Below are 15,514 nucleotides of genomic sequence, written 5' to 3'. Positions count from 1 at the left end.
ACGCAATTTGCTTTTCCTCTCATCTTCATGTCATCAGCAAATTTCATCACCCTACACTCAGCCCCCTCCTCCAGATCATCTATATAAATGGTAAACAGTTGAGGCCACAGCACCGATCCCTGCAGCACTCCACTAGTCATCAACTGCCAACCAGAATAGCACCCATTGATTCCAACTCTCTGCTTCCTATTAGACAACCAATCCTCTATCCACGCTAACACCTTACCCCCAACTCCGTGCACCCTAACCTTCTGCAGCAACCTTTTGTGAGGCACCTTTTCAAACACCTTTTGGAAATCACACTTGGAATACTTTGTATAGCTCTGGTCACCCTATTATAGAAAGGATATTATTAAACTAGAAATAGTGCAGAAAAGATTTACTAGGATGCTACCGGGTCTTGATGATTTGAGTTATAAGGAGAGGCTGAGTAGACTGAGACTTTTTACACTGGAGTGTGGAAGGCTGAGGGGTGACCTTATAGAGGTCCATAAAATAATGATGGGCACAGATCAGCTGGATAGTCAATATCTTTTCCCAAAGGTAGAGGAGTCTGAAACTAGACAGCACAAGTTTAAGGTGAGAGGGGAGGGATACAAAAGGATCCAGAGGGATCCTTTCACACAGAGAGTGATGAATGTCTGGAACAAGCTGCCAGAGGCAGTAGTAGAGGTGGGTACAATTTTGTCATTTAAAAAGTGTCTACAAGTTACATGGGTAAGATGCCTATTGAGGGATATGGCTAAACACAGGCAACTTGGACTAGCTTAGGGACAAGTTGGGCTTAAGGGCCTGTTTCCATGCTGTAAACTTCTATGATTCTCTGAAACTGTGAATCTAAGTCTCACAACACCAGGCTAAAGTCCAACAGGTTTATTTGGTAGCACAAGCTTTTGGAGCGCAGCCCCTCTACAAATGGTGACCCCCATACTGACCACAGGTGCGCCTCCAACCCCTCACCAAAATCAACCTCTCTTCAGGTGTACTGTGCCTACCCTAGCCCAATGCCAGCAACTCCATGTCATGTCTATGACGGTAAGACAGTTTTATAGGTGGCTAATATTATGGAGGTAGAAGGAGGCATTGTTTGGAATAGAGAGGAGGGTTGGACACATGACCATTGTGATCTGTCTGTGAGTTGTGGTGTTCAACTGCCTGATTGTTCTGTGTTTGATCATGTGAGTCTGTTTACCATTGATGCTTGATTGGGTGTGGACTCAGAGAAAAGTAACCAGAAAAATTTAGAAAGAATTACAAGCTAGAGCTGAATTATGGAGCAAACATTTTTAAAGCATTGTGAAAAAAAAACTATTGCTCACAAAGAACTGGTGTTATCTCTGCAATTCACTGAGATAGATAACATACCCAATGTGAATAAAAACTGTTTTTCCTATTCTTGTGCAAAATTTTATCAAGTCAGCCATCCATAACTGAGGGTCTCTCCTTTCAATGAGCTAATGTATAGCTAATGTGGCATGTTTAAACACGTGGACTGTGATTCTCCAAATTGGGACCAATTTTCCATGCCTTTCCCGTTAGCATTAGCAGTGCCTACTGCAATGAAGTTACTGTGAAAATCCCTTAGTTGCCACACTCCACCAACTGTGCTGGTATACTGAGGGAGAAGTTAGTATGGCCAATGCACCTAACCTGCAGATCTTTCGGACTGTGGGAGGAAATCCACACAGACACAGAGTTAACATGCAGACACTCCCACACGATGGATGGTAATTTATTTATAGCGGACACCAACCAGCCTGATGTGAAGGTTAGGTGGATTGGCAATGCTAAATTGCTCCTTATTGTCCCAAGATGTATTGGTGAGGGGGATTAATGTGGTAAATATGTGCAGATATGGGGATAAGGTGGGGGAGAGGGCCTGAGTAAGATATTCTGTCAGGATGTCGGTGCAAACTCAATGGGCCAAATGGCCTTTACGGAATTGTAGGGATTCTGTGATTCTAAAAGTCAAGTATGCTGGAAGATTCAATTCCCAACTTTTGTCACTATTTATTAGCTTCGCAAGTAGGCTTACATATAACACTGCAATGAAGTTACTGTGAAAATCCCTTAGTTGCCACACTCCACTAGCTGTTCTGGTACACTGAAGGAGAAGTTAGCACCTAGCCCACACATCTTTCGGACTGCGGGAGGAGATCCACATAGACACAGGGCAAACATGCAGACCCTGCCCAGACAGTGACCCCAAGCTGGGGATCAAACCCAGGTCCCTGGAACTGTGAGGCAGAGTGCTAACCACTGTGCCAAAGTGCAACTATACCTCAATAATGGCAATAAATAAAACACATTCATCTCTATTTGTGCCATTAATTTATCTATACCGTTACGAAGGTTTTATGCATTGAGATACGATGCCCTTAATTTTATATGTCTCCTGTTTTCACCTGCTGCAGCCCTTGTTGCTAATGCCCTGTTGCCAATATTAAACTCTCCTGTCTCTTCCTGATACATTCTGCTTAATTTCATTCAGATTGCTATTTTGCTCTGCATCCTTGACTTTCTTCTTCAATCTATCTGAAGCCTGCTTGATCGCTTTTTGATACTACAAACAGATTTTTAAAAAGAATGAGCAAAATAATTATTAATTTCTCCGTTGTGTGTTGTGTATTGTTAAAAACTCATAAACATTTCATCATCACAAGCATCCATTTTTCTTTTTTTCCATTTCTGGTGCATTGCTAATCAAAAATAAACAATCGTTAGTCGATAGCAAGTAATTTTTTCAGTTTAACAACACTGTATTTACGGTCACCACATCCCTCTTCCTTTCATTGACAGTTCCAATACAAATCCTCTACCAAAATAATACCTGTTGTAGGTCATCACTGATGAAGTGTCGTGGTGCAGTGGTAACACCACTTGATCGCTAACTCAGAGGCCTGGGCTAATGGTCTGGAGATTTGAGTTTTAAATCCCACCAAGGGTTTTAAATTCAATTAATAGGTTCAATTAATTAAAGAAAAATTTACAAATGCAAGGATGTTTCAGTAACGGTAACCATAAAATTATCATAAGAATCCCCACAGTGCGAAAGGAAGCCATTTGGCCCATTGAGCCTGCACTAACAACAATCCCACCCAGGTCTTATCCCCATAGCCCCACATATTTACCTTACTAATCCCCCAACACTAAGAGGCAGGTGAGTATGGCCAATCTACCTAACCCGCACATCTTCGGACTGTGGAAGGAAACCGGAGCACCCGGGGGAAACCCAGGCAGACATGGGGAGAATGTACAAACTCCACACAGGCAGTTACTCAAGGCTGGAGGACACTGGAACTGTGAGGCAGCAGTGCCAACCACTGTGCCTCCATACCACCCACAGTTCATCATAGGATCTATCTGGTTCACTAATGTCCTTTGATGGAAGGAAATGTGCAATCCTGGGGAAGCAATGAGCTAGTGGTATTATCTCTAGACCATTAACCCAGATTCTCAACTAATGTTCAGGGGACCTAGGTTCAAATCCTGCCATGACAGATGGTGGAATTTGAATTCAATGAAAAAAAAGTACCTGGAATTAAGAATCTACTGATGACCGTGAAACCATTGTTGATTTACTGAGAGGTGACTTGATGGAGATGTCCAAGATAATGACGGGCGCGGACAGGATGGATAGGGAACAGCTGTTTCCCCTTAGTTGAAGGGTCAGTTACAAGGGGTCACAAGTTAAAAGTGAAGGGCGGGAGGTTTAGGGGAGATTTGAGGAAAAACCTTTCTACCCAAAGGGTGGTGATGGTCTGGAATGCACTGCCTGGGAGGGTGATGGAGGCAGCATGCCTCACATCCTTTTAAAAAATACCTGGATGAGTACTTGGCATGCCAGAACATTCAAGGCTATGGGCCAAGTGCTGGCAAGTGGGATTAGATGGGCAGGTCAGGGCGTTTCATGCAGACTCGATGGGCCAAAGGGCCTCTTCTGCACCGTAGTATTCTGTGAACCTGTGATTCTGTGATTGTCAGAAAAACCCATCGGGTTCAGTAATGTCCTTGAGGGGAGGAAATCTGCCAACCTTACCCGGTCTTGCCCACATGTGACTCCAGAGCCACAGCAATGTGGTTGACTCTCAACTGCCCTCTGAAATGGCCTATTCAGTTCAAGGGGCAACTGAGGATGGGCAATAAACATCCATGTCCCACAAATGAATAAAAATCCTTATTAGGTCTGGCCTACATGTGACTCTAGGTCGATAGCAATGTGGTTGACTCTTAAATCCCTCAAAGGGCAATTTGGGATGGGCAATAATGCTGTCTTTACCAGGAATGTCAACATGCTATGAATGTCACGATCGATGAATAACTCAACTAGGCACTCACTGCTATGCCCAGTGTTGTCTGTCAGATTTTATTGTGATTTAGTTTTGTCTCTGTTTATATATTACAGGGACAACGGCTGTGGAGGTGAGCTGATGGACGACAATGAGAAGGACAGGGCAAAGAGGTGAGAGGCTTGAGAACGTCCCTCAACCAGCCAATGCCCACTTGGCTAATTTTGTAGAAGCTGCAGCATTGGCATAGACCATTAAGCATCACCTGAGGTATTTAAGTTGTGATCTGAATGGGTCAAAGGAGATGTGCAACTGAGGCATGAGGTCACAGGTTCAATCTTGCTGCGCTGAGTTTGTTCATTTTTGTTTTGGAGAAGAAATTTCCAAGGTGCCAAAAATCTATCAGATCAGCAAACATTCAGATCTTCATAGTATCCCTACAAGGAGGCCATTCAGCCCGTTGAACCTGCATCAATTCCTGTCCTGTAACCCCATGTATTTACCCTGTTAATCTCCTGATACTAAGGTAAACTTAGCATGGCCAATCAAACTAACTTGCACATTTTTGGACTGTGGGAGGAAACCGGAACACCTAGAGGAAACCCATGCAGACATGAGGAGAATGTGCAATCCCCACACACACAGTGACCCGACGCTAGAATTGAGCCTGGGTCCTTGGTACTGTGAGACAGCAGTGCTGGCCATTATGCTGCTTTGATGGCTTCTGAGGCGTAAACTGTTTTTGACAAAGAGACAGTTGTTTTAATGGGGAACAATACTTGAACTAAATCCAGCTTAGTGTAGGGATTGTGTCTCATTATGGCTTGATGTGACAGCTGGCAGTCCAGAGAGGTTACACCACATTTCAAAGACTTGGCCGAAATCTTTCTCGTGAGGCCTGCTCCATTGGCAACGAAAAGTGATGATGAAACCTTGACCTCTCAGGGTCTCTTCGTATGTCGAATGTCCACTGGCCAATATAAACCAAGCAGGCAAGCCACAATGGCACTCTAATCGAGCATCACAAAATTTCAATCAAGCCCCAATTACATCAATCGGCCTTAAATCCCTAGTTTGACAGAAGCCTCAGGTGCATTTTCGAACTGATCGGAGAAGTTTGAGATAAACAGATAAACTTGAGCTTGGCCATCTGGATGAATGGGAAGCGGTTCCTCACTTTTCTCTGTCAGGCCCACCTTGCTGTCAGCACAGGCCCCTCTTGTTCCTTCCCTGCATGCCCCAGGGCCCTCTCCTCAAACGGAATTAGGATCTTCAGCTCAGGCACCCCACTGCGCATCTTCACTCGCTCACAGCTGTTGTGGGCAAGTTGCAGGAACGTCAATGAGAATGATGCTAGCTAGCTACCTGGTGGATCAGATAAGAACAAAGAAAATTACAGCACAGGAACAGGCCCTTCGGCCCTCCAAGCCTGCACCGACTATGCTGCCTGTCTGAACTAAAACTCTTCCCTTCTGGGGACCATATCTCCCTATTCCCATCCTATTCATGTCTTTGTCAAGATGCCCCTTAAAAGTCATTATCGTATCTGCTTCCACTTCCTTACCTGGCAGTTGCTGTCGATGAAATCTGGTATTTCGGTGACAGAGTGGTTAGCACTGCTGCCTCATAGGGCCAGGGACCCAGGTTCGATTCCCAGCTTGGGTCACTGTCTGTGGGGAGCTTGCACATTCGTCATGTGTCTGCATGGGTTTCTTCCAGGTGCTCCAGTTTCCTCCCACAGTCCAAAGATGTGTGGGGTAGGTTGATTGGCTATGCTAAAATTGCCCATTAGTGTCAGGGGGATTAGTAGGGTAAATATGTGGGGTTACGTCAATAGGGCCTGAGTGAGATTGTGGCCAGTGCAGGCTTGATGGGCCAAATGGCCTCCTCCTGCATTGTAGGGATTCTATGTGTGGGTATGGCATGTGACCTAGAAGGAGGTTGTGAAGAGAGGAGTCCCAGGGGTGTGTGAGGAAACTCATGGGGGGGGTCGGGCACTGGGCCAAGTTAGGTGGCAGCATATGGGGTTGGATTTATTTTCCAAGGAGTGATGGCAAGGTGGTGTGCAGGGAGGAGACCAGGAGCCTTGCCTTTTGGCCTTTCTGACCTCTCCCTCCTTCTAACAGCTCAAATCCTATTACATGTCTCCTTTCTTCATCGGTGAAAGATCATTGGCCTATTTCACCCCCTCACACCCCTACCTCACACCTATGCTGCCTGAGTATTTTCCAGCATTCTCTATCATGATTTTATTATTAATACCCAGTCTTGGTGCAATCCTTTTCCTCTTTGCCAGATTTTCTTCAATCAAAACTTTGATGCATTATAATGAGTGATTTTTCCACATATCTAGCACATATCGGCCAGAATTTTCTAGTCATTCCTGCCCCACTGCAAGCGAGGGTGGGGGAATTTGGAGCTCAGCCAAGTGTTCGCTCACTGCAGCGGGACCAGAAAATCCCACCAGCGTGATTGGCTGGAAAATTCCACCCATCGTGTTTGCTTGTGTATGAATCGGAATTTATACATTTAACTTAGTAGCCTGAAATATTTCCTTCTCATTGAAGGGCATCACGTAACAAATCTGAGAAGAAGCGAAGGGACCAGTTCAATGTACTCATCAAAGAGCTTAGTACCATGCTGCAGGGCTCCACACACAAGATGGACAAGTCTACTGTGCTGCAGAGGACGATTGATTTTTTACAAAAACAAAAAGGTGAGAACATAGATGAGCCAAAACCATCCTTGGTCCTGTTTGACATTAGTGGCAAGGTGGCATCACTGCCTCACAGCACCAAGAACCCAGGTTCGATTCCCGGCTTGGGCCATTGTCTGTGTGGAATCTGCACCTTCCCCCCCACGTCTGCATGGCTTGATGGGCCAAATGCTCTGGTTTCCTCCCACAGTCCAAAAGACGTGCTGGTTAGATGCATTGACCATGCTAAATTCTCCCTCAGTGTACCCGAACAGGCGCCAGAGTGTGGCAGCTAGAGAATTTTCACAGTCACTTCATTGCAGTGTTAACGTAAGCCTACTTTTGACACCAATAAATAAATTTTAAAACTTAAAACAGCCCTTGATTCTTGGTGACATTAGTGGCATGGCGGCAATAGTGAATGGCACTGCTGCCTCACAATGCCAGGGGCCTGGGTGGGATCCTCTTACAGAGGGTGAGTGCAGGCTCGATGGGCTGAGTGGCCTCCTTCTGCACTGTAGGGGCTCTATCAATTCTATGGTTCTAGTGACTAGATTTTCAGCCATTTAAAGCCACTGGCCAGACTCCAAGGACATCTCTGCAGACTCTTTGTGAGTTTGCTTGGTTCCATGTTTATTGAATTCTTCAGTGATTTCACAATAGACCCATGAACACAAAAGGTGTTTTGGTAGCTTAGATTTATGGGGTCAAGATTCTATCACCTTACTGTAAACCAGTTATTTGAAATTGTGATAAATTCAACACATGCAATAATAAACCTCAATAAAGCTTTCCCCTTTCACATGATTGGCAGCATCTTCTGAGCCCTGTCTTGCACCAACAGGGCACCTGCTTTACTCCATCATATAACTCAGGAAATAAATCTTGCCATCCACAAACCAAATTGATAAATATATCCCAGACTGAATTTTGGGGCATTGACTGGGAGACTGATCGGCAGAGAAAAGAGAAGCTCAGGGAAAAGATCTCACTGAATGGCAGAACAAGCTCGAGGAACTGTATTCTATTCCAATTCAAATTTAGTAAATTTTCACCAAAAACAGTGGCAATTCTGAATCAGGTTGTTCCACCCAACTCTTCTGTGTTCATATTTATCCCCAGCACAAGTAGTATTCCTTATCCCATGTGTCTGTCCCACTCTCCATATCTCCTTATTTTCATTATTATTCAAATCCTAGAATCATAGAATCCTTACAGAGCAGAAGGAGGCCATTCAGCCCATCAAGTCTGCACCGTCTCACTGACAGAGCATCTTACCCAAGCCCATTCCCGTAACCCAACTAATCCCCTAATCTACACATCTTTGATTTGGTTTGATTTATTGCTGTCACGTGTGTTGGATGCAGTGAAAAGTATTGTTTCTTGTGCGCTGTACAAACAAAGCATACCGTTCATAGAGTACATGGGGGAGGAGGAAAGGGGAGGGTGCAGAATATAGTGTCACAGCTGCAGATAGGGTGTAGAGGAAGATCAGCTTAATATGATAGGACCATTCAAAAGTCTGGTGGCAGCAGGGAAGAAGCTGTTCCTGAGTCGGTTGGTACGTGACCTCAGACTTTTGTATCTTTTTCCCGATGGAAGAAAGTGGAAGAGATACCCCAGTTTCCGTGGGGTCCTTGGTTATGTTGGCTGCTTTTCCCAGACGGCGGGAAGTGTAGACGGAATTAATGGATGGGAGGTTGGTTTGTGTGATGGACTGGGCTACATTCATAACCCTTTGTCATTTCTTGGTGACAACAGTCATACCAAGCTGTGATACATCTGGAAAGGATGCTTTCTATGGTGCAGCTGTAAAAATGGGTGAAAGTTGTAGCGGACATGCCAAATTTCACTTTGGACAATTTAGCACAGCAAATCCAACTGAACTACACATCTTTGGACTGTGCGAGAAACCAGAGCACACAGAGGAAACTCACCCATGGGGAGAACATGCAAACTCCACACAAAGTCAACCAAGGCTGGAATCGAAACCAGGTCCCTGGTGCCATGAGGCAGCAGTGCTAACCACCGTGCCACCTATATGATTTATTCTTAAACATTGAGTTTATCCTATTTAGTGGCATTGGTTATCAGCCAGATCCTCTAACTAGGCTCCTTCACAGCGGGCTGGTAAACTCAGGGTTAGCCTAGTTTATAATTGTGCTGGTTATACTATTAACTTTACAAATCATCATTGAAACCAGCTCTCAGATCTGTTTTCTTCAATAGATTTCAAACGTATTTTCCTTTCCAGAACTCTCAGCGCAGACAGAAGCTTGTGAAATCAGGCAGGATTGGAAGCCTTCTTTTCTTAGTAATGAAGAGTTCACACAGTTGATGTTGGAGGTAAGTACAAACCTGTCAGTGCATACCATAAAACAGCTTCCACGGTAGAGGTCAGATACATTACAGAGATGGAGATTGGAAAGCAGTGCTTTCCAATCGAGAAAGTTTTTTATTCATTCATAGGATGTGGGCATCGCTGACAAGATCAGCATTTATTATCCATCCTTAATTACCCTGGAGAAGGCGGTGGTGAGTTGCCTTCCTGAGGCTATTTCAGAGAGCAGTTAAGAAGTAACCAAACCACTGGGTAAGGGCAGCAAATGTCGTCCCTCAAGAGATGGGCTCTTAACAATGATTCAGTAGACTCATGGTCACCTTAACTTATAATCGGAGATCATAATTGAATTCAACATTGCTGCATTGGGACTTGAACTCACATTGCTGGATTATTAGCTCAGAGACTCTGGATTACTAGTCTTCTAATGTAACCACTATGCGGATGACAAGTGGAACATAACTTTAACCTGAGGCCTGTCTCAGAGCAGGGAGTGAAGTGGCAGAATTTATGGTTCGCCAGCAGGTTCCCTGCTTACTTGAATGAATCCTCCTTAATGAAGCAGTCAGCCGCAGCAGTGTGAGAATGCCTTCGTCACATGGACTGCAGAGGTTCAACAAGAAGGCCAGGAATCACAAGGGCAAACAGGGATGAACAATCAAGGCTAGCCTTGGCAACTATGCACACATCCTGAGAATGGTTTGTTATAAATTAAACTGTTTGCAGGAGAGTACACATCAAAGAATTATATCTTCCTTTGTTTTCTCAGATGATACAGCATTCATCACTATGCAGTAAGTTACTGACTCATAGAACCATAGAATCCCTACTGTGTAAAGGGAGGCCTTTCAGCCCAAAGACCCTGCACCAACAACAATCCAACCCAGCCCCTTTCCCTGTAACCCCGCATATTTTTCCTGAAAGTCCTCCTGACACTAAGGGGCAATTTTAGCATGGCCAATCTAACTAACCGGTGTAGGAGGAAGCCGGAGTACTTGGAGGAAACCCACGTAGGCCATGGGGAGAAAGTGCAGACTGAACAGATGGTGACCCGAGGTCGGAACTGAACCCAAGTCCCTGGCATTATAATGCAGTAATGCTAACCCACTGTACCACCAGACTGCTGTACTGTAACTTAATGGGCAGGTGTGAGCATCTGCCTGGGTAGGACGGCAAATCTTGGAGAGGCATTGAGGTTCAAAGTCAAATTTTCCAGTCCAGCTTGCAACAATGTTAGAGCTGGAAAATCCTACCCATTGTTGAATGTTTCAGTAGATTTTATAACATTGTGTTCTCACCATGTTCTAAAATACCTCTCCATCAGTGAATTGCTTTTTAAATGCAGTCACACTCATTGAAGTTGGGAAACATGTTCAGGCTTAGGCTCTGCAAGTTAAGCATGGAGAAATCAGTCCAGTCCAGTGAGATATAGATTTGTTAAATGTTGAGCATCAGTGCCAGAAGGTTAGACATTTTCCCCTGTGCTCTGACCTAAAACAGTTCAGGGTGTATAAAATATCAGTTGTAAAATTCTTCACACAATTAAGGTTGGAAGCATAACATAGGAATGACTCTGGAATGAGTAGAATATGATGTAGAGATGCCGGTGTTGGACAGGGGTAAACACAATAAGAAGTCTCACAACACCAGGTTAAAGTCCAACAGGTTTATTTGGTAGCACAAGCCACTGGCTTTCAGAGTGCTGAGTGGAATATGACATAGTTTTCCTTTCAACCATTAGTCTAAGACAATTACTGCTATACCTTTCTATCTCCAGAATTCCACCAGTGCCATATGCAAAATAAATAGAATCGCCTCAGCAATTTTAATTAGATTAATAAATTTGATAAAAGCAAATTACTGCAGATTCCAGAATCCATGGGCGGAATTTTCCCAAAAAAATGACTATTTGTTTCATAGGACAAGGGTGCCGCTGGCTGGCCAGCATTTATTGTCCATCCGTAGTTGCCCAAGGGCAGTTGAGAGTCAACCTGCTGTGACTCTGGAGTCACATGTAAGCCAGACAGGACAGCAGGTTCCCTTCCCTAAAGGGCATTAGTGAACCAGATGGGTTTTTCTGACAATCGACAATGGTTTCATGGTCATTCGTAGACTCTGAAACTGCAGAATTTTTTTTTTGTTGAATTCAAATTCCACCATCTGCCATAGCAGGATTTGAACCCAGGTCCCCAGAACATTGTTTGAGTTTCTGAATTAGTTGTCTAGCAATAATACCACTAGGCCATCATCTCTCCTATTAAGGGAACTGCTGTCCTGGTTACAGAAGTTTACTATCCATAGAATCCCTACAGTGCAGAAAGAGGCCATTTGGCCCATTGAGTCTGCACCACAATCTCAGGCCATATCCTCATGACCCCATTTATTTACCTGCTAATCCCCCTGACAATAGGGGCAATTTAGCACGGCCACTGTACCTAACCCCACACATCTTTGGACTGTAGGAGGAAAGTGGAGCACCTGGAGGAAACCCATGCAAACATGGGGAGAATGTGCAAACTCCACACAGACAGGAATCAACCCCAGGTCCCTGGCACCGTGGGGCAGTAGTGCTGCCTCTGGAATTGAGACTAAGTGCCCACATCAGTGGGAAACCCGGAGAATTTCCTGCAGGCATTAACAGCAACATCTATTGCCTGGGATTCTCCCACCTGATAGATGCTAATTTATGCAAAGTGGGCAAACCAATGGCCAACCCTGCTGTTCCGAGACCGGGCTGCCATTTTTGAAGAGTGACGCAGTCTCCGTGTTTGTCATTCATGAAGGCCCCGCCTTCCCGACCTGATTCTCAGGTTAATCCACCACTAGCCATGGCTTACGTTTTCCTGGGACTTTGGTGACTGTAAGTTAGAACATTAGCACAGAAAATTATTTCTCTTTGCTGTAATGTTCACCCATCCAAACTTTGGTCTCTTGTAGCTCAGTGTTGTTACTTCACTTATTGAGGGTTCCTTGTTCAAAAGCAGACAGGAATATTTATTTCGTTTAAGTGGAGTATTGATGCATGTGTGTGTGTTTTTTTTTAATTTCCTTTTAGGCTTTAGATGGGTTTCTCATAGCACTTAGTGCCGACGGAAACATTATTTATATCTCCGACAGTGTTTCTTCATTGCTTGGGCATTTACCGGTAAGTGTGTAGCAGAATTGTTTGATGGTACTTTTTCCTTCTGCACTTCTAATTTTGCATGGTTTGGACAAGTGAGAACCTACAGGGTTGCCTGAGAGAAATGAGAAAGCAGATTGATTTTGATCTGCTGAATTCTGCTGTAAAACTGGTGTTACATTGTTTTATTCTGGAGAGGTCAATAGGGAAGGCGAGGCAAAGATTATTCCCATAGCTTTTGTACAGCTCAGATTGAAAGTCTAAGCAAAAGAATTCACTCCCAGGTTTTGTAATTCTGACCCGTAGCCTCTTGATTGTTCCATCAGACATTTCTACATTGACTTCTCCCTCACTATTCTTCTCAGCTTTGAAAAGTGTATTTTTGAATCTCTCTACACTTGCTGATACACTGAACAACTTCCAACCTGAGCAAAGACCATAAAGAAACGCTGAAATTCTGCTCACAGAATATCATTAACTTTATCAATCACTAATTTAATATGGTGTGTCATTATTTGATTGGGTTTGATTTTACTTGATTTATTATTGTCGATGGCACCTTGCAAACCCATGGCTTCTAATGACACAGGCAGCAGAAAACAACCGCTTCAAATTCCTCCTCCGAGCCACAAACCACCCTGGCTTGGAAATATATCATTATTCTCCACCCTTGCTGGATTCAGCCCTGGAACACCCTTTCCAATGGGTGCACCTAATTGTTAAGAATTTTACTGATGTTAGCTGCAAGAGTGTCTCAAAACCCCAAAGGGTATCTTGAAACATTGGGTCTAAGTGGTGCATATTTGTTTGGAATAATGTGTGGAAAAATGTGCAACCCAGTGAGGAACCAGTCTAGTCATTGTGTGAACAATTAAGAAAGAGTATTTATTAAAGTAAAAGAACAGTGAGGAACCAGCCAAGTCATTGTGTAAACAATTATTAAAGGGTATTTCTTAACGCAAAAGAAAAAACACATGACAAAGGCTAATCTCCGCTATGACACTTAAGTATATGAATAACTAAACACCGTTTGATCTCAAATTACAGCTTATTCCCAAAATGTACTCAAAACCCACTGAGACATTCCCTTTCTCAAACAGCATTCAATTTAGTAACTCTAAGTAAAATCCAGCTAATAATTACCACACAATAAAACATAGGTGACCCAATCTGGGAAAGCGTCTTTTCCTGGTTCCATGAAGGCAGGAGACTGAATCTTTCAGTGGAGAATATCTGCAACCTGCCATTGCTCTAAATGTCAGATGGAACAGGACTCTGTTTGACTGTTGGATGGAAATCTAGTCTTCTTCCCCAGGGAGGGTGATTATAGTGATTATAGAACAGTTTTACTGTTCAATTTATTTAATGTTCCCCCCTGTGGATTGGGCTGTCTGCATGTCTCAAATTCTTTGCCTTTAGAAATTACCATTTGCATAACTCCACTGATCTCGGGTAAACACTTTTTCTGAGGTGACAATTTGCAACCTCAATTTCTCCAGACACCTGCTAATCTTGTTACTTGTTTATTATTTTGTCTTCATCTCATGTTCAACTGTTAGCCTCTATAACTTCTTAAATTCTGACAAGACTGTAATCATTCAAGAAAGCTCATCACAATCTCTTCAAGGGCAATTAGGGATCGGCAACAAGTGCTGTCCTAGCCAGCGACACCCACATGGGGTGAATAAACAAATTAAAAAATGTCAATGAAACAACCTTTCACTATACATTGATGAGAAATGGCCAATTAACTAAAGCACCTTCAATCCTGACCGATTAGGAGGGAGTCAGTAATATTGCTTGCCTATTATTCAGCTGTATAGATCATGGCTGGACAAGGAGATAGAGAATCAAAATTGTCAATGGGGAATGAGGTAGCAGCAAAGAGTTCAAATTGACATTGGTCTCACCTAATGTATCCCATGTGGGTGGAGGTTTAGTTTGATTTTGATTTGATTTATTATTGTCACATGTATTAATATATATTAACATATAACTTAACGCAAGGTGGGCCCATTCATAAGTCTGACAGCAGCAGGAAAGAAACTGCTCTTGAGTTGGTTGGTACGTGTCCTCAGAATTTTGTATCTTTTTCCTGGCAGAAGAAGGTGGAAGAGAGAAAGTCCACAGTGTGTAGGGTCCTTAATTATGCAGGTTGCTTTGCCGAGGCAGCAGGAAGTGTAGACAGAGTCAATGGATGGGAGGCTGCTTTGCGTGATGGACTGGGCTACATTCATGATCTTTTGTAGTTCCTTGTTGTCTTGGGCAGAGCAGGAGCCATACCAAGCTGTGATACAACCAGAAAGAATGCTTTCTATGGTGCATCTGTAAAAGTTGGTGAGAGTTGCACCAGACATACCAAATTTCCTTAGTCTTCTGAAAAAATAGAGGCATTGGTGGGCTTTCTTAACTTTTGTATCAACGTGGGGGTGCTGGGACAGGTTGTTATTGATCTGGACGCCTAAAAACTTGAAGCTTTCGACTATTTCTGCTTTATCCCATTGATGTAGACAGGGGCATGCCCTCCACTTGTGCAGGGAAGGAAGGAGATAGGTGATAAAAACTTCCCAGTCTCTTGCTGAAGACATGGATGAGCACACTCGACTAAGCTCAGACACTGGCTGGAATCTCCCCAAAAGCACACAAAGCAGTTGCTCAGGTGAGAAAACCCATGAGAAACTTGCAGGCAGCACAGTCAGCTTTTCTCATCATGTTGAACAGTGCCATGAGAAACTGCAAAGAGGAAGTGAGATTCACACAGCCATTTGGACCAGCGCATCGATTACTGATTTAAATAAAGGTCCAGAGATGTGGGGGTTAGGTGGATTGGCCATGCTGAATTGCCCCTTAGTGTCAGGGGGACTAGCTAGGGTAAATAGATGGTGTTACGGGGATAGGACCTGGGTGGAATTGTGGTTGATGCAGGCTTGATGAGCCAAATGGCCTCCTTCTGCATGATAGGATTCTTTGACACCTCCTGCCTCGCCACCCCCACTGGACACAAGACCTCCCCCACAGGCATGGGAAAACCTCTTCTAACAGACATCAAAAGCCCCCACTGACACAGT

The 15,514-nt window shown here is 43.9% G+C and overlaps 1 protein-coding gene across 1 annotated transcript in view; it reads left to right on the top strand.

The window, feature by feature from the left end:
- LOC145342700 (neuronal PAS domain-containing protein 2-like) overlaps positions 1–15,514 on the top strand; it is a 214,544-nt gene that overhangs the window by 128,417 nt on the left and 70,613 nt on the right. Inside the window, exons 2-5 of the mRNA XM_080188262.1 lie at positions 4,406–4,462; positions 6,857–7,005; positions 9,239–9,330; positions 12,381–12,470. Coding sequence (XP_080044388.1) covers positions 4,406–4,462; positions 6,857–7,005; positions 9,239–9,330; positions 12,381–12,470 — 388 coding nt within the window. The remainder of the gene's footprint in view (positions 1–4,405; positions 4,463–6,856; positions 7,006–9,238; positions 9,331–12,380; positions 12,471–15,514) is intronic.

The sequence above is a fragment of the Carcharhinus amblyrhynchos genome, chromosome 4, assembly GCF_965287045.1.
Source record: "Carcharhinus amblyrhynchos chromosome 4, sCarAmb.v2.hapA, whole genome shotgun sequence".
Lineage (NCBI taxonomy): Eukaryota > Metazoa > Chordata > Chondrichthyes > Carcharhiniformes > Carcharhinidae > Carcharhinus > Carcharhinus amblyrhynchos.
This window is presented reverse-complemented; position numbering and strand designations above follow the sequence as displayed.